Consider the following 19402-nt stretch of genomic DNA (forward strand, 5'->3'; position numbering starts at 1 on the left):
ATGAGAGGAGAGAAGCTGTTACTGCCCGTGATACTAATCTCTGTGCTGGGTTTAATACTGCTGCAGACGTCTTATGGACAGCACTTGTCAGAAGAACCCTGCTCCGTTCAGATCCTTGTCCCTGGACTCAAAGGCATGCAGTTTTATGTGTTTTAGTGCACATATACACACCATACATAACACGTCAGACATAGGAGTCACTTTCATATTCTACAATTACTTTTATCTTCTTCTGCAAAAGGAGAACCGGGAGAGAAAGGAGTGAAAGGAGCACCGGGGAGACCAGGAAGAGTCGGCCCTCTAGGAGAGATTGGTATTTTTTTTGTGCAGAATGGTTTTTTTTTTCTATCTAGATTTTTTATGTCAAATTAAAGTTTCATTTCCTTAGAATGCCATTCCACTGTTGGACTGTACTCCATGCAGAAAGAAAATGTTCACCAAATGCCCAAAGTCATGCATCTCCTCATGTTTTCTCACCCTAATCACTTGGCTAAAATGAGGAGAAGTGGGGTAAAGATCACATTGCTCGGGCTGATAGGGTGCTGTTACATCACTACCAGGCAGTCCAGAGATGGACGAGTGTTTACATTAAGGGTGAGAGGTTGGACGAGAAACGATACGCAGGATCCACTGCTGGTGACAAGTGTTTACTGAAGACCTTAATGAGGAGTGGAGGCTGTTCTCACACTTGTAATATACTACAGTCGATTACACAGACTCAGCATTTTAGTTTTTCCTTTTGGCATTTATTGAAAGTGATAGTGGTGATTCAGAGGAATTCAGCCGTGAAGTAATTTTAATGTTTGGTCTGTTAAGATGCAAGATGACTGCAGAAATTCAGCATTTTTTTCTATAGAGCATACAATCGCAAAACTTTCTCATCACCCACCCTCTTTTTAGGCCAAACTGGACTTAAAGGACAGAAAGGCATTATGGGACGTTATGGCAAAATGGGTCCAGGTGGAATGAAAGGTAATTCTAAAATGCATAACTGTACTATACATACTTGTTTACGAATGCATACTGTATGTTTCATGTTTGATTAATAATTTAATATTTATTTCTGTCTCAGGTTTAAAGGGACATATGGGGGATCCAGGTCCGATGGGCCCTAATGGAGAGCCAGGTAAAAATATCCTTATTCACTGTGTCAAACGGGTTGTTGCAGGATTAAACTGAGAGTCGATGAAGACAACCATGCAGCCTTCTCCCACATTTCTGCCTTATCAGGTGTTCCATGCGAGTGCACACCGCTGAGGAAGATGATTGGAGAAATGGACATCCTCGTGGCCCAGATGTCCTCTGAGCTGAAGTTCATTAAAAATGGTATGATTTTAGCATTCTCCCAGTTTATCACAAAAGTACTTGTTTTGAAATTATCTTTTGACGTGTAATTCTGTTCAACGTTACGGTCCGTCTGACTTGTCTTCTTCCTTATCCATGCTGCTGCCTCACTTATTATCCTCAAATCACTGCAAATGCTGGGCATGTCACTGTGAAAATTATAGAACTACAAGTGCTCATTTTTCAGCACTGCCCTCCCCTGCAGCTGTTGCTGGCATAAAAGAGACAGACAGTAAGGTCTATCTGTTGGTGAAGGAGGAGAAGCGCTACTCTGACGCCGAGGCCTACTGCCAGACGAGGGGAGGGCACCTGGCCATGCCCAAGGATGAGGGGGCCAACGCGGCCATCGCGGGCTACATTGCCGAAGCGGGCCTGAGCAGAGCGTACATCGGCATTCACGACCTGGAGCGCGAGGGCCTCTTCGCCTACGTGGACCGCTCTCCCATGACCACCTTCAGCAAGTGGAGGAAAGGGGAGCCCAACAACGCCTACGACGATGAGGACTGTGCTGAGATGGTGGCCTCTGGGGAGTGGACTGATGTGGCTTGCCACCCCACCATGTACTTTGTATGTGAATTTGACAAGGACAGTGTTTGAGTGCGGCCCTCTTTGAAGGGGCAGCTGAAAGAATGGATAAAGGTCTTAAATAAGAGGAGCTGAAGCAACAAACAGCATCTGTGTCGCACAGCATTTGTCCCATCTTCTATCTGTAAATAGGATGACAAAATGACGTGCAAGTTGTGCAAAATAGTATATTTTCCACTGTCTTTTTTGACTTCAGTGGAATGTATTCCTCTTTTCCTTACTATAACACCTGTGCTAATAGAAAATTATAAGAGGAAGCTATTTATTTTCTTAACTCACATAGCATCTTCAGTTTTTGTTCTTTTTTTTTTTTTTTTTTAGAATTTAGCTATTAAAGGATACACTTAATCTCATATACTTTGTGATTTATTGGTGTTAGAGACAGCACACCACACAATGTACTGATTTTTCTTATAATCTATCCATTGAGCACTATTTGCAACACTACTGTTAACAAACTATAGGTAAATAAATAGAGGTCTAGTCGTGCATAGAATATGAAATGACAGAAAAATTGGGTTCCAGTTAGGTGCTTTTAATCAGAGAAATGGATATTTTTATTACATATTTTTTGGTTATGTGGTGATGTATTGGCCACATTGCATTCAGGGATGCACATTAAAGGACTATATAATACACAATAACTTTATGTGCAGTATCTTCTGCCCCTGAACTTAATGCAGTGCTTTGAATCCCAGAACAGTGTAAGACAGCCGCCACCCAGTGGATAAAGATAATATTGCATTGTAACAATCAATTCTTTTGTTTTTATACGTATATAATGTTGTTAAATATATATATTCCAAATATAGATGTTTTATTATATGATCTTATATGTTTTCAACTCAGATTGGTGTACTTTGGTCATTATATGTTTGATTAAGTGTGTCAAGCCCATGCTACCCTCTGCCTCTTCATTTCACCAGACAAGAGCCATTTGTTTGGTGTCACCAAAACATATAGCAGTTACAGGAAGATCACCGACGAAGAAGATACAACTCCAGAGGAACACAAAGAAATAGTAGTTCTGACAGCAGCAGCTTCATTTTCCAGTCACAATTATTTTGAGTTGACAAGTGTAGGAGAGTGTTTTTGTTCACTCATAGAGCTGATAAAGCTCTGGGACAGGTGTTCAAATCTGTTTAATAGAGGAAAATTGACTCTGATGGTGTGAACTTATATAAAAACTGGCATAGTTTTGATTTTTACATTGTCAGTCAGAGTTAAATTAGCACTGACAATTTCCCTGGGTGTGATTATTAATTAAAAATAATTTACTGTCTAACCACAAGAGAGCCAACAATAACACAAATGTATTATACTTGTTAATAGTATGACAGTGTAATGTTTTCTAAATGACAAAAACAAGACATTACACAGCTTAGGTTAGCATGACATTTTCCCCTCCGAATATTCTCTATGGTTTAGTTGTGTGATTAATAGAGGTTGTCTTTACAGCCCTGGCTGGTATTGTTTTTGAGGATGGGCATCCCAATTGAGATGATATTGCCTCCCCCTAAGAAGACAGAAGAATTTGAATATGCATGATGCAGCTCTCCTAATAAAGCACAGCACGAGTCCCTTAAGAAATGAATAATTAATGCATGGATGAATTATGCATTTCATTGACCAGGAGTTGTCTGGCAAAAACCAATTAGGTTGCCATTAGTGCCATTGTTGGTGCAATCTCTGGTTACCTCTGCTCCGTGGTAAACAATTTGGACAGCTCTGTCTAGCAGTGGACTGCCAGACAATCTGTGGTGAACAAAAGTGGATGGCAAATGGGAGAGTAGGGTGGCTAGTGGGTGAAAATGTGTGAAAAGCATCTATTTGACTGTATTTCCATTGCCACCATAGGAAAATCTACTTTTAATTGATTTTCAACTACAGTTAGGGATGCGTTTGTGTTGCAGATGGGGTGCTGTGGCAATATACGCCCTCCACACCACCCCACCCCACCCCACACTACACACCACCCCTAGAATGCAAAATGCTATCAAGGTCTGCTGGGTTCTTCTGTGGAGAGTCAGGAGGTTACAGAATTATCTAGGGGCTACAATTAACCTACCTAACAAGGATGACTGACAAAGAAGAAAAAGTTCACAAAAAATCAGTTTCAAAATAAAAAAAAATAGCCCAAAAAATGTACGTGTATATGTGAATATTGATGGCCTACATTTTCTATGCTGTTGACGCCACATTGTAAGCAGGCCTCTACTCTTTCCTATCCAAAATATTGCCTATTTTACCATTCATATTAACTCAAATATATTTCAAATCATGTAGGCCGACTACTAAAACGTTTTTGGGCTATTTTGGTATGTAGAGTAGTGTGTGAAGTGTTTTTTTTTATGGGTTGGTTTCCTTGGAAACACGTCAAACAGCATTCACGTGAGCCAGAGTTTTGAATCACTGGAAAGCAAACCAGTAAAATACAAAACGAGGAACTTAGCAAGCAAAACAACACCGACGACGGATACGTTTCTTGATGCTATCCCCTCTCATGTGAACGAGTTGGTTTCCAGATCAAATATCCCCCACTTGCGCCTTCACCACTCGCCATGTCGTGGACTGACTTTTGACACCCACTTTTAACTTGAGAGCCGAGAGCCGTTTGCTAGCTACCGTTACCTGCTGATTATGTCGGAGAGAGCCGTTATCCGCCAGCCTCCGACAAAAACAATTGTTGTCTACAGGAATGGGGACGCTTTCTTTGCCGGAAGAAAGATAGTGGTAAATCAGCGACAGGTGTCAACTTTTGACAGTTTTTTGACCTCTTTGACCCTGGGGATTGAGGCTCCCTTTGGCGCTGTGAGGCAGGTGTACACTCCCAGACAGGGGCATAGAGTTGTGGATTTGGACGATTTGCAGCACGGGAATACATATGTTGCAGCCGGAGCAGAGCGGTTCAAAAAGCTTGAGTAGGTACTCTGTAGCTAAACATGCCTGGATTACCAACGGGGCATGCAGGGCACACACACTGGAGCCCCACCAAGGGCTCTGAGAAAGCCCATATATCTCAGACAGCACTATCTGGGTTATCTGCAATAGGTGCACAACCACACGGAGCATTTTGTAGCATTGTTTGTTTAGCCTGGGGTGAACACGTTAGGTATGTAGGGCTGGGTCGGCAGTGTGGGTGGGGCTTAATCCGGGGTGTCTGCAGGTCCTGAAAAAGCCTTCAAAATTCTTAAATTTAGCTTAACTGAAGGCCTTCAAAGGTGTTGAATAGCCTACATTTAAACACAAATATTTTATGTTTAAATTCGGTTTTACACATCTCAGCAATGTTGCAGTTTCTTTTCAGTGTCTTTTTGCCGACCTGGATTCTTACAATCTCGTTATTTTCATTTTTACATTTCTTTAAATTGCGAAATCGGTCTTGTATATATCTCTACCTTGATAAAACGTAATTTATTTCCCAGGCTGTTGTAAGTTAGAGAATAAACAAAGAACATAACTCAGTCACTTGTTGCACATATGCAAGCCTGCGTTTTGTCATTTCTGTGATTGTTTCATCCTTCCAGATATTGTGAAATAACAACCAAGAAACCACAGAAAAAGAAAAAACAACAGGTAAGATCAGTTGGTCAGTTAAATTAAGCCTGTCATATGTTTCCAGGTGCTAAAGGCCATTATGTGCACCTATACTGTGTGCCACTTGGGGGATTCCTCAATATTTTTTAGAATGGGTGGTTGCAGGTGGTTGAAGCCTAAACACTGGTAGTGTCAGACTGACAATAAACACAATATACTTCTACTGTCACAAATAACATTAGTATGGGACAGTATGACACTGTTTCATGATCATAAATAGGCCACTTAATAGACCTTATTCCTTATTTAACACTGGTTCACTGGTATTTTTCTACCCTCTTGTTTTGAAATGTTCAGATCCAACCTGTAGTTCACAGCAGAATAATAGTTCCTGCTCGATGGAAGAGAATTATTAATGAGTCATGCACTATCAAGTGAGTATTGAAATTTCAGCCAGATACAAAAGTCATCCTGAATGTCAAAAGGAACATTTTCCATGCTGTGTTATGTGCAAAAATAGTATAGAATATTTTTCCTGATCATTTTTTCATTGCCTGAATGATATGTCACTCTGACTGAGTCTCATGTGTTGTTACATTTCATAGTGTTTTTACCAACGGAGAGATCTTGGTCCCTCCAGCTCGGATACTGATCCCAAAGTATACGCTCACAAGCTGGGAAAATGTCTTGGCCATGGTGACAGATAAAGTGCGTCTTCGCACTGGTGCCGTGTACAGGTATGACTTAGTAACAAAGACCTTATAGTTGGAATTTACTCATCTAGTCGTGAGTGGCTTTTTTAGAAAGTTAGGCCCCTGGCTTTTCATGATTTTGTTTTCATTTACACTATGGCTCCTGACTGGTTGACAATACCCACTTCTTTAATTAAAATGAGGTAAAGGTGCAGAGTGGAGGTGGGGGTGTCAGTTCACTGCTGTAAACTTACCTTGATTGGAAGGATTTTTAGCAATTAATTAGTGAAGGGAGCCAATCAAGACCAAGTCCAGTTGTGATGTGCTGACTGGAGTATGTCCGAAACTGCCTGTAAGAAAGGATGGATTTCAGAAAATTCTCTACTTGAAATTAAACCACTCAAACAAAATCAAATTTTAACAATGTCTTCACTACATACTGTAAATGGAGGAACATTTGAATTCCTATGAGTGCTCCTTTAATATGTGAAACATTGATATTGTACCCTTATTACTGAGTATGAATCTTTTTCAGCATAGTTCAAACAGCCACAAAGCATTGCTCCAATTTGTATTACTTCCTATTTAAATTCCCAGGCTTTGCACATTAGATGGATATCCTCTACGCGGCCCCTTTGAGCTGGAGAACAACCAGTACTATGTGGCTGTCGGTGCAGATAAGTTTAGAGCCCTGCCATACAACCACTGTGTGCCCAGCAGGGATATAATCAGGGAAAACAACATGATTCAGGGGTATGAGACAGACCGTTTTTGACCAATTAAATAAGATTTTTATCTACACATATTCATTGAACATTGGATTAATATATTAGTTTGAAAAAGAAAGAGCAAATGTGTTTGTCATTCTGGTTTGAATTTTATTTTCTGCAGCATCAGCCAAAACAACCTGCCTTCTATTAGAAAGACAAGACTTGCGAAGGATGTGGTGAGTAATAATGCTTCAGAGTTTCCCCATCTGGTTTTTCACTTTCTTGTGATATGCTAAATTGTTGCATGTTTTTTCCTAAATTCCCACTAGTTTACAGTAGGAGTACATTGCTCTAACACCTTGGTAGTATCACAGTTGAATCTTTGCACACACAGCATTTCAATTAACATTTCCCACATGTGAGACTTGTTGTGGGGGTGCAATTCGTTATGAAACAGTGGTATCATCAATCACTGTCTGCAGGAGGCATTGAGTTACCGTTGCTTTCCACTTTGATGGGTAATCCCCACAGAGACAGGCTGGCCCACTTGATCAAGTGCAGTGAGCCTCATAGACAGAACATATGCACCGGGGGGACTTCACTGACTGGAAAGAAAAAAAAAATCTCTCATTCAAACCAGAACCGGGACAATTTGTATTGTGATTAAGTAGACAGTGAAATGCTTTGAATCCATATGAGGATTGCACTGCTGTGGGCCTGAGATGAACACCAAATACACACAGTGAAGACGAGAACATGCCCACTCAGCAGGTTGAGGTAGAGATAGGGCCCCCTGTGAGAGACGTGTCTGACATCTGATTTTTCTAACCATGAAAGATGACAATGCTGTGGCAGATGCCAATTTTTTCAGATGGAGAAAAATGCCCCCTACCTTAACCCCAGGTGTTTCTGTAGGACATTACATGAAGAAATAAGGTGAAAATATTTTTTTATTAGTAAAATGTAAAAATCAGTTAAAATGTTGTTTACTTGACTTTTCTAAGATTTCCCCATTTTGTCAAAACTTATCCAAGCCCGAAACAATGGATGGAAAAAGCATCTTTTTCAAATTTTGCTTAATTGAGGTTCTTTTAGTCTGACACATTAACATTAAACACATTTTACCAATTCTGAATTGACACCTGACTACTAAGACCATATTTCATTGAACCTCAGCCTTTGCCATTTCATGTAGTACCATGAGGTGGAGACAGAGACAGAGCTATGGCTCCATTTTGTATCAACCAGCTCATTCTAGTATTAGCCATTCACTGGATATGATGCTGCCGCACTTTACTCCCCTTTCCTCTTCGTCTGATCCCTCATGAATTTGTAAACATGATTTGACCAGTTAATAAGGACCTTTCAGGGGGAAAGATACATGTGAGGAAAATTGCTCACTCTGGCTTGATCTGTCAGCTGTTTAGCTTACTGATTACACATACATTTATAGGGTCATGTCCATCATTAATTTCAGTTTGACCTCACAAAACAACAGCGGTCTGGTTTGAAATGCCTGTAAAAAGATCCAGTAATATGCCCACCGAGGCTGTGTAAAATGTAACCTTGCTGTGCAACCTCGCTGTATGGGAACGGTGTCTGTCCTGTCTGCACCGGCGGCAGAGCGTTTCTGCGCCGCTGAATGGGACATCTGGTCTGGAGCAACCACTGAAGTCTGAACTGACGGCTCTGCAGAGTGTGATATTGAAACTCCCCTGCACACCATGTTCCCACTGGAAGCAAGCATAGATGCTGAGTTAGGTGTTCACAGTGATGAGGTAGAAACTTTTAAGGTAGACATAGCATAAAGAGAAGATTAATAGGGGAGAGAGGGAGGCAGAGAGACAGAGAGAAAGGAAAAGAGAATAATGGTGTGTATCAAAGCAAAGCAAAGTACTTCATATTATTCATATTGAACAGTGTAGTAGTGCCTCACTTTGTACTTCACACGACGCATTCTGTGAAAACAGCCCAGAGAAGCTGACTAAACCTTTAATAATAGGTGTTAGCTGCACTCCCTGACATCAGCCATGACTTGCTGCTGCTCCCCGATCCTCTGTTGTTCCTGGATGATCTCACTGGGAAGTGGCAATGCCCCGTGGAAAACTATACCCCCTTGCTGCTGCCAGCATGTCTGCTCGCTGAGGACCAGGCCCAGGGAGTGGCTCCTTCTGATACCACAGCCAGTGTGGTTGGAGGCTGGCTGGCCCTATTGGACGGGACCCCCGTTTTCCCCTGGCTATCGTATCACAGTGTCCTCTTGTTGACTCCTGTTCTCCGCCACTTGAGAGGGCCAGAGATTACTTGCTGCCCGGGCCTCCTGAGCCCACTCACACTAACTCTAGCACTCTCTTCTCCCTCTCTCTCTCACTCTCTCTCTCCGTCTCTGGGGCCTCCTGATAGACACAGTCGTCTGCCCCCACAGGACATGGTACTGTAGATATGTAATGCAGAACGGGAGGCTAGATGACCTCAGCTTTTCCACTGCCGTGTTTCCAGTTTCGCTGCTACTTTTACTGTACTCTCCCAGCTCTGCAGCACTCCCTGTCCTCTCTTTCTCTCCTCCTCCACCCTCCTCACCACTCTCCCCAAGTGAGGCAGTCTTGATTTAACTTTGTTGATTTAAATAAGAACTATTTACATCTTTCCACCAGGCAGTAACACTGAAAAAAACTGTCCACTTTTTGATTTCCTAGATGGATTTTGAATTTGATTTTGAACTTTGCCGCGAAGATGTTTTACATCACTCACAGGCAAACTGAGGTTATGAAATTGAATTAACAGCACACCAATGCTACAGTGCCACTGTACTTTTGTCTTTGATCTTATGGTTGTGGACGCTACAGCACAGTGAACTCTGTTTCAACTCTCCCTCGCTGAATGTACCAGGCAAACTTCACTCTTCTTTTGTTGTTTTATTTTTCTCCCTCGGCCCACCAACGGCTGTATAAATTCAAAAGAATATCAACAGACTTTGCCTCTGCATTAAAGAAAGCAAACAAGTGAAGAAACAACACTGCTATTCCCTAGACTCCATGTTAGTGAGCTTGCAAACACCATTGCCAGAAGTGTATTCTGGTGGAAGCCTGAGATCACTACACTATCCCCCGAGCCAGCCCAGGGATCCAGCCAGGCAGCTGCAGTAAAGAGCTCTGTAGCTGAAAAGAAACATTAAGTCTGCTCTCTCCCTCTCTCTCTCTCTCTCTCTCTCTCTCTCTCTCTCCCTCCCTCCCTCTCTCTCTCTCTTTCTCTCTCTCTCTCTCTCTCTCTCTCCCCCCCCCCCTCTGACTCTCATTCTCTCTCTGAGGGAGACATACCTCACCTTGCTACCTACAGAGGGGATGAGCAGCCTGTGAGGAGAAAATTGCCTTTTGTGGAAGCATTAATTCAGATGTGTACCCTGCTGTCTGAACATCACTCTGAACTCATCTCCCCACTGCTCTCTCTCTCTCTTTCTCTCCCTCTTCCTCTCTCGCTCCCTCTCTCGTTCCTTCACTCTCCCGCCATGCAACTAAGTCCCAAGCCTCTTTTTTTTCCCTCTCCATCAATAACCGTCTGCTGTCTACTGCTGAAGAATAAGTTATTCCCTGCGACTCCCTCCCTTTCCCTTTAAGCTTGTTTGGATTTTCATTGTTTGATCTGGCTTGATAAATAAGACAAATGCAGTTAGAAATTCATGGCTGCCCCATTTCATCAATAAATGATTAGTTTGCCACGCTCCCTAGTGATTGATAGGTTGTGCACGGGATGTATTGGAACCAGATGAATTCAATACAGTGGGAGTCACGGGGGAGCTACAAAGCATATCAGCTCATGAAAAATTGAGGTCAATGGAAAATGTAAAAAAGGGTTGAAAAGAGCGGAGGAACAAGTTTTGTTCGACAGCTCGTATACAGTATGTAACCCCACCGTGTTTTGTCTTTTTTTTCTCTCTCTTTACAAAACAACACCAAAGGTTGATGATGAATCACTGAGAAATCGGAGGAAATATGCCTTAATCTGTGCCCCCCTTTTTCTTCTCTTTTGTCTCTCCATGTAGTTTGCTCACACAGGCTTTAGAGAGGACCTTGAGCACACAGCTAGGGGCCAGATGAAGAAACACACAGCCAAGCCAGAGAGAGCCAAACAACAGAGGCAGGTGTCCAGAATCCCACTTCTCCTCTCAACAGGGGGTAAGCAGAGCAATTCTATAGAAACCCTCTCTCTCTCTCTCTCTCTCTCTCTCTCTCTCTCTCTCTCTCTCTCTCTCTCTGTCTCTCTCTCTCTCTCTCTCTCTGTCTCTCTCTCACAATGTTTAATGTGTGTTTTTTTTTACCACCCCCTCTTTTTCTCACTCTGATATGAATTGGACCTGTTGTTTTTTGAAGATACTGCTGACTCCGTTTATGTGTGTATGTGTGTGTGCATGTGTGTGCATGTGTGTGCATGTGTGTGCATGTGTGTGCATGTTTACGTGTGCGTGGAGACATTTGTGCTTGTGTGTGCACATGTGAGTTTGTGCACCAGTGTACGTTCTTATGTGTAATGCGTGTGAAATCTTTTGTGATATAGTTCTAGTGTGTGTAGTGAACAGATAGAAATGCTACAGTTGGCACATGGAAGAGCTTTCTTTGGATTCACAACCTGTTCTCCAAAGTTAACCCACATCAGGGGAACACAGCTCCCTGCTCTTTGAAAGAACGCAACTCTTTTTCTGTGAATATTAAACAGAACAAGACTTCAAACACCGTCAAGGGGTCTTAAATCATAGATGAATTCAATCAGGCCATTTTGTTGAATATGTATCCAGAAAGCCTTGTTAACTATGTGGGGAAAAACAAAATGCTCCAATTTTCTCATGATGGGGGAATCAAAATGGTAATAAGTTATTCATCACAATAACACAGAGGAAAGATCATAAAACTGACAAAATATGCTTTTAGACTGATGGGTTTAAGCATTACAGCAATTACACAGTTTCAAAGTGATATATAACATCAATACACAGTGATTGCGCCTCTGCCGCTGCCACCCAGCTATTCAATTGTTGTTGTTTCATGGGTGGCTGTTTTACCTTCAGTGCACAGTAACACAATGACCCAACTTGAAAGGCACATCCTGGGCCAGAGATAGCATGACATCATAGCATGGATAATTGCCACAGTTTGAAACCTGACATCATTTCATACATTACACCAAGCTAGCTGTCCTTTTGATGGAGTTGAATTTCCTCCTCCCATCTTGGGCTCACATTAGAATGGCACAGTAGCTGGCTGTCTGCAGCTACTGCTAGGTGAGAGTGCTCTTCCTCACATCTGTGGCCACTTTTTGGACACTTGATCATACCCCATGGCAGGGCCCCCTCCCACAAAACTCATTACTAAAGGCCCAAGAGTTAGCGAGATAAAATCCATAGGCCTCCTCTTTAACTACATCACTGGGCTTTTCAGAGCCTATCACACAGGCAGTAGCTTTGACTAGTGTTGGCAAGCATCATCCAGTGCAGGAACAGAGCTTTTGGCAGCACATCACTTTCATCATTTTGCCTTGTTTTTGAACTTGAGAGGGCCTAGAAAGAGATCCAAGAGGCATCTTTGTCTGCAAAACATAATAGATTAAAGTCTACATTTTATGTGAATGCATAATTCCCTTTTTGAACCACATTTATGAACCAAATGTATTTTTCTTACATTGTTCCTTTGTCTAATCACTGATTATTCTACCATGCTACATTATTTATTATTTAAATCAAATTACTTAACGATATTGAAGTAGATACAAGTCCAATATTGTGTTTCATTATTTACATTCCCCCTTGTCTCAGAACGAGCAACCACAGACAAATAGGATTTGGTTTACTAGGAGAAGACAGCGTGACATTGTTGTATAGCCTATTACCCACATGCATCAAGAGCAGCGTGTCACTGTCAGGAACTAACCCCAGAATGTAAGTTCACGCAGGCTGGCCATACTTGTGGCAGGGGAGCCGTGGCTTGCCGTAACCCTTAGGTCTGTGCGACCACTCTAAATAAATAAATGGCTTGACAGCATCATTGATCTCTTCTGAAGTTGAACAGTAGAGGAAGAGGGAGAGGAGAGAGAGAGAGAGAGAGAGAGAGAGAGCAGAAGAAGAATGAGCGGGCGACTGCCAGCAGATGAGGTAATTGTGATTAATCACTTTTCTCAGAGGGCAGCGTGTTCAATGCAAAAAACAAAAGGAGGGAGATCGTGGGAGCAGCAGAGGTGCAGGAAGAACGCCAGTTGAAGGTGGACCTGCCAATTGATCAGGTAAAACACAACCCCATACCGGACCCTGATGAGGGCTTTAGCATATGATCTTGAAACCGCCTGGGCCTGTTTCCCAGGCACAGAGTGAGAGTTTATCCCAGTCTAAAAACACCATAAACACCGTCGCTATAGATGAACAGAGGCCATCAGGGTACTGGCAAGTTAACTGATTACAGCTAACTTGCCAGCAATGCTACATACTACAAACTTATCACTTCTCATCATTTTACAGTCTGTTAACATTGGAGACAACCAAATATGTCAAAGTTGAAAGTTTAGATTTGATGAAAAAATGCACAGTTTGGATGGGAATATATGAGTGGAGAAATGTGTATGCCCTGGTAGTATGTTCTTCTGTTTTTCTCCCATTTAGCTTCACCTGTCTGTTTTTCACCTTCAAACACAACTAAAGATCACTCTTAAGTGTAGTATCATTTACCGCACAGAACAAGGCTCATGAACACTCAGTAGAACATGTTACGTAAACATATATTTTCTTTGTAAAATCAATACAGTAGTACAGTATAAGCCAAGGGAGATCTTCTTTCCCCTCCCTGCAGGTTGAGGCCAAGGTGGTTGAAGAGGAGAATGAGCATGGGTTGTGTTGCTCTGTCAACCCATGCAAGACCTCCCTCTGTGGTTCAGATGGCTCATTGCTGCGGAGGTCTTTGTCTGGATCCAGGAGGGATGTAGGTACACCTATTATCATTTTCACACAGTTCAAGTTTCATGTTCAGTTCATTTTCACTTTATGCTTATGTCCAATTCATTTGCATTTGGAATGTTTAAGCTACATGAAAATGCGATGATGGTAATTGATATTTCAATGATTGCAAGACCTTCACACTCGACCTGCTTCCAGCAACCACACTTTTACCTAACATGTGTTATGCCTGTTTTTCCGTCTCTCTGTGTTTCTTGCTGTGTATTTGTTAGTCCATCCTTTCTTCAGGACGAGGAGATTCAGTAAAGGGCACCAGACACACTACCAGTTCTAGAGATGTAGGATCAAAGCCACCTGAGCCCCAGGTACAACCTCATATAAGATGAGCTTATACTGTAGAAGACAGCTTGGCTACAGCTATGGATATGGATGCACTGAAGGACTCTACTGCATTAAACTTGGAAAATGCATAGCAGGGTGTCTTTGTTATTAGAGGAGAGCTCCATAACTGTATGTGCTTGTGTTTGATGTCTGTCCTTTACTCTGGTTATTATGTGTGTTCGCAGTGATGAATTGGGGCAGAGCTGTGTATACAGATGTTTCTGCATGGATGTGTGGTTCCTAGAAATTACACTCATTTAAATACACTTATTTTGCTCTAATAATCCTCGAGGGACAGCGATATGAAGCCCCATAACTGTGATGAACGTACACAATAGTTGGGTGATATTACTATTCCGAGCAATTTCATTCGGCTTTGAAATGAGAAGATATTGAGTCTTATTTAAGCAATCAATAACCTTGAACATTTCGTTTTAATGAAAACTATAATTTCAAGCAGTGGCAATTACACCATAGGGGAATGTTTTGGTGTGGTGATGATTTTGCTGCCGTATGCACTTTTGCAATAAAGATATTCTTATCGGGATAATTATTGACTTCAGGGGGCCAGTTACGACCCTGGTTAAGGACCTCATCAATAGCTTAATTCATTACTTATCGCTTTTAGTCATACATGAATATTGCTGATTCAGAATGGCTATAGATTGGAGGGAATGACCATTAGATAATGGACAATAATGATAATTCCTGGTATGGACTCAGCTACTTTATGCAATAATCATCACATTGCCAAACAGTTTTTGATTTGTCAGCTAAGAATGACCGACATAAGTAGAAGGTATGGTTTTGGTAGCAATCTATCCAGAGTGAAGTTGGAAAAAAAAGAGAAAAGTGAAATATAGTGCCAGAATTTATCTTAAGCAGGACTGAGCAGATGAAACTCAACTAAAGTACAATGCTCTGTTTTTGTGTCAGCCAAGGCCGGCGGTAGCTATGGGCAGGGGTGGACTCAGCCCACCCAAACGTGCGTCTTGCCCACCCAATCAAAAGTTAAGAGCATTTTTTGTTTGTTCAGCCAATGGAAAAATAGCACAGAAAATACCAGTACCGTTTCTAACTTCTGATTGGGTGGGCAACCTACAGCCGGCCTCCAAAGTCATCCATTGCCCACCCCCCTTTCTCGTCGTGTTCAGGCACAAACACACAGAGCTCTGAAGCAGACCCGTCTGCTGCACAGACTGCGGCCGTATTCACACCAAATCAGGCGTTGCAGCACTTCCCGCAGGGTTGTGCGGAGGTGTGCGGGGGTGTGGGCGTGTTTATTTGTGCTTTAGAACATAACCGCTGTGAAACAATCAAAAAATAGCGGTTTATTTCTCTGATTCACCGGCTTTCTAGCTACCACCGCTCCCTCTCTTCATTCACTCTCTAGCTCGCTCGACCACCACTGCTCTCTCTCTCTCTCTCTCTCTCTCTCTCTCTCTCTCTCTCTCTCTCTCTCTCTCTCTCTCTCAATTCAATTCAATTCAATTCAATTCAATTCAATAGGCTTTATTGGCATGACATTTGACATGTGTTGCCAAAGCACAATTACGATTATGAAAGACAATGTTAAGGAATGAAATTAACAAAAAATAATGTGAATAACAATATTAGTTAATAGAATAAAATAGATAATGAAATAAATAAATGAAATAAAATTATATATATATATATATATATATATATATATATATATACCAGAACTAAGCTCATCCAGTGAAAAGAAATGTTATGGAGTTGATTATGTTAAAATCTGGATGAAGGAATTTGAAGGACTCAAATCATAGGGTAGCAGCAAACTTAGAAATGCTGCTTCACTACCTCCCTGCTTCAAATTGTTCTTTATAAATTAGAATAGAATAAAATACGACTTTATTAATCCCCATGGGGAAATTAATCTTCTGCATTTAACCCATATAAAACACCCCATACACAAACACACAGCCATAAGCTGGAGAGGCCTGAGGGCACAATGGCAGGAGCTTGCATCTGATCTTGACTCTGACAACCCTCCGGTTGCCAGCTGTCATTTTACCAGATTTTTGTGCCATCTGGCCAGGGATTCGAACCGGCAACCTTCGGACTGCTAGTCTGCTTCTCTAACCTCTGGGCTACCTACGGCCCAAGTTGCCCACCTATTATTTCTACCAGCCCACCCTAATATAGCAGGCTAAAACCGGCCCTGGTGTCAGCACTAAATCTGAGGACATAAATGGTGAATCATGTGAGCTATGGAAAAAACAAAGTTATCCCTCGTAAAGCACTGGGGATTATATTTATGAAAGCAGTTGTCAGATCAGAAGTGATGGTGCTGCAGGTGAAACTTAACGCAAATTTCTTGGCTAACTTAAAGCGTAACCATCACTCACGCTCATTCTCCCAGCTCTCCTTTGAGGCCAAACAGACTGTTGCTGTCTCGTTGTCGGCAACCTCATCATTTAAAGGGCTGTGAATGGTAATGAGAGATATGTGCAGTGCTATGACTCATACTTTGAACTGAGTTTGGATAGATTTCCTCCCACTTTGGTCATCATGCATGCTTGTGAAATGCCCGTTTGTGCTGTGTATATGTGTATATATATAGATATTGATGACCGAAGTCAATTACATGATTACATTTTCAGCCAAAGCTTTAAATGATTTATTGCATTGAATTTAAATAGCGAATACAGTTACAGACAGTGCGCTGGTGAGGTAGTGTGTGTGATATTGACCTGTGTGGTCCAGACCAAATAAAGAATAACGAGATTCAGCATGTCTGCCAAGTGGAGATGTCCGCTGGGAGTGAAAGCAGGCTATCTCAGTGGAAGGGAGCGAAGGATAGAAGGCTAGAGCCTGATGCACATTTATCAAAGGTTTTCTTATAATCAGTTGACTGACTTTTGTTGGGTTTTGTGAAGGTTGGGTTTTCCTTTGGAGTGCACTCTGTTAAGGTGCTGATTGATTTCACAAGCATGGCTACGCCTACATGGCAGACGTCATATATTTTGAGGAAATGTGGACAAGGGTACACTTGCACTAGCCGGTGTGATATTGTGTTTACAACTATCATTTGTTTTGATTTAACAATATTGGCTGATTTATCAACCAGTCAGCTAAGCATTTTTTCTTAATTAATATTGTTAGAAATGCCAATACGACTAGGGATGTTTGATCAATTGTCTTCCTCTTCTTAAGAATTTTGTGATAAAAAATCAAATAGTTATTGACCGTCCCATTGATCCATTCCTATTCTTTTCCGATGCAATTCCATTTCATTTGTCTTTCAGCTGTTTTCCAGGCTCCTATTCCCCCAAGCTTAGGTTAGCCATTTCAAAGGCCTTATTCTCCCCATGCAAGGTCAACTATAATCAACTCTAGACAATGTCACCGCCTTGCTTTTCCAGCGAGCTAGGCCGAGGAAGACGATTCCTCTGGGCTTTTAAGGACCTACTGCATTATACCATTCAATTACTGTTCATTAGACAGTGTACAGCCATTAATCAGACTGAGATGTTCTGCTAGTCCTCAGCGGGGACAATGAACTGGGGAAATTTATTCTGGCTTCTTGTCTGGGCCACTGTTTAGTGGTACGGAGAAAGAAGACACTTTGGAAAGCACTGAAGCTGTCAGTACAGAGTCGTCCTAAACTCTACTGGTACTCTACTCTGTGTATCTGTTTTCAAGTGAAGTTCTCCACTTCACGCAGCACTGTCTTTGAATTTTAAGAAACATAGCCTTTGTCAGAGATTTACTGCATATGTACTATAGTATTAGGAATTTGATATATCACCGTGAGGGAAGAAACCTGACAGATTTAGTGATTAGGGCTGCATATGCATTGAATATGACTAGATGATGATATGAGAAACTGATTTATGTTTTTCAGGAGGCTGAAAAGGAGGAGGTGTCTTCTAAGCTCTGCAAAATACGGTCACGGATGTCCCGGTTTTTCAAGGGTAGGTTCATCAAAGCATAAAGCCTGGTAGTAGCTCACTGGCAGCAGCAGCAGCAGCGGCGGCCCCCGCGTTCCCCTCCACAGCACCGCTAAACCTAATGCACCCATAAAGAGACCACTAATACACTCTGCATTACCAGTTCCTCCCTCACATCGCATGTCACCGGATCCACAACCACCACTCAACATCTGGGAGAGCTTTCCGCCGTGCTTTATGGAGACCATCTGGTTGAGTGGGTTTTTTTGCCTCCCCAATCTCAGATGACTTATTCTAGTATTAAAGGCACCTGCACATCAAGGTGCGCCACGCTGAGAGCCTGGGATTATTCACCACTCTTTATATTTCCCATGTCGTTTGTAATTTGGGCCCACTCTGACAGCGAGTAGAAGGGAGTACCTACCTTGTTACTGTGGAAGTCAATTTTTTTCCTTAAACTTCTCATTCTAACTAGAATTCCATGATCTGACTTTCATTTGATTGATATAGAGAAGAGCACATCTGATGAAAAATACAAATATGACCGAGTACTGCTGTACACATTTCATTATAGGGAAAAAAAGGAAGAACATAGTGTTCAAATACAAACGGTAGCCATGATGTAAACCTTACATTCTCCTTTGTTGGGGGAATGTGCCTTGCACTTGGTTCCAGCAATTTCACTCTAATTGTCTGCAAAACATAGGCTTTGGGAGCGAGGCCCATTCAACAGTTTCCAGGCATTCTGTATTGTCCCCGGTGAGAATTCCAAAGGTGACTAAATGGAGAGGGATGTGAATCCCTGCAGGTGGTTATCACTGTATGCCCTCCAATCTGCGGTGCACTATGTCAGTGTGACACCAGGAAAATCACTGCATCCTGCGCTAACAGCAGGCTCCCTACCTCACTCACATGTAATCCATGCTATCATGAAAGTACACACACACACACACACACACACATGTACGCGCACACATGCACAGAGTAATCTCACAGGCAGCAGTTAACACTGACCTCATTTCTCACATACACATGTGTGCACACTCATGCACACACATATACATGTATTCTCTCTCAATTATGCCTATATTGACAGTACTAGAGGTCTTGTAAAATTCGGTGGACAGAAATACAGCCTACACTGTAGTTCTGGCTGTGCTTTCCCCACAGAATAGCAATGGCCACTGTAGGGGGCGTTTGAAATCAATCACGGCATCTTATTACTTGTACACTCCAGACCCACGTACTCATTTTTCTGTCCATATTACATTGTATTATTGTCGCTGTGTATGAATGGTTCTGCAT

The 19402-nt window shown here is 42.0% G+C and overlaps 2 protein-coding genes across 5 annotated transcripts; both read left to right on the top strand.

The window, feature by feature from the left end:
• colec11 (collectin sub-family member 11) lies at positions 1 to 1941 on the top strand. Of its 4 annotated transcripts, XM_071523757.1 has the most exons (6): positions 1 to 133; positions 242 to 313; positions 901 to 972; positions 1073 to 1126; positions 1231 to 1326; positions 1550 to 1941. In XM_071523757.1, the coding sequence occupies exons 1-6, from the start codon at positions 1 to 3 to the stop codon at positions 1939 to 1941; spliced, it is 819 nt and encodes a 272-aa protein (XP_071379858.1). The 4 variants fall into 4 exon arrangements, with proteins under 4 accessions (XP_071379858.1, XP_071379861.1, XP_071379860.1 ...); XM_071523760.1 differs by lacking the exon at positions 901 to 972; XM_071523759.1 differs by lacking the exon at positions 242 to 313.
• Positions 1942 to 4569: 2628 nt separating this feature from the next.
• LOC139647747 (doublecortin domain-containing protein 2C-like) lies at positions 4570 to 18141 on the top strand. The gene is made up of 11 exons (XM_071523708.1): positions 4570 to 4850; positions 5457 to 5505; positions 5824 to 5900; positions 6072 to 6203; positions 6756 to 6911; positions 7056 to 7104; positions 10908 to 11040; positions 13035 to 13135; positions 13696 to 13824; positions 14072 to 14164; positions 18052 to 18141. The coding sequence occupies exons 1-11, from the start codon at positions 4570 to 4572 to the stop codon at positions 18139 to 18141; spliced, it is 1290 nt and encodes a 429-aa protein (XP_071379809.1).
• The last annotated feature ends 1261 nt before the right edge of the window (positions 18142 to 19402 follow it).

The sequence above is a fragment of the Centroberyx affinis genome, unplaced genomic scaffold (assembly GCF_046629955.1).
Source record: "Centroberyx affinis isolate AG114_WGS23_722 - 3 ecotype Tasmania unplaced genomic scaffold, CSIRO-AGI_Caff_v1 ptg001111l_1, whole genome shotgun sequence".
Lineage (NCBI taxonomy): Eukaryota > Metazoa > Chordata > Actinopteri > Beryciformes > Berycidae > Centroberyx > Centroberyx affinis.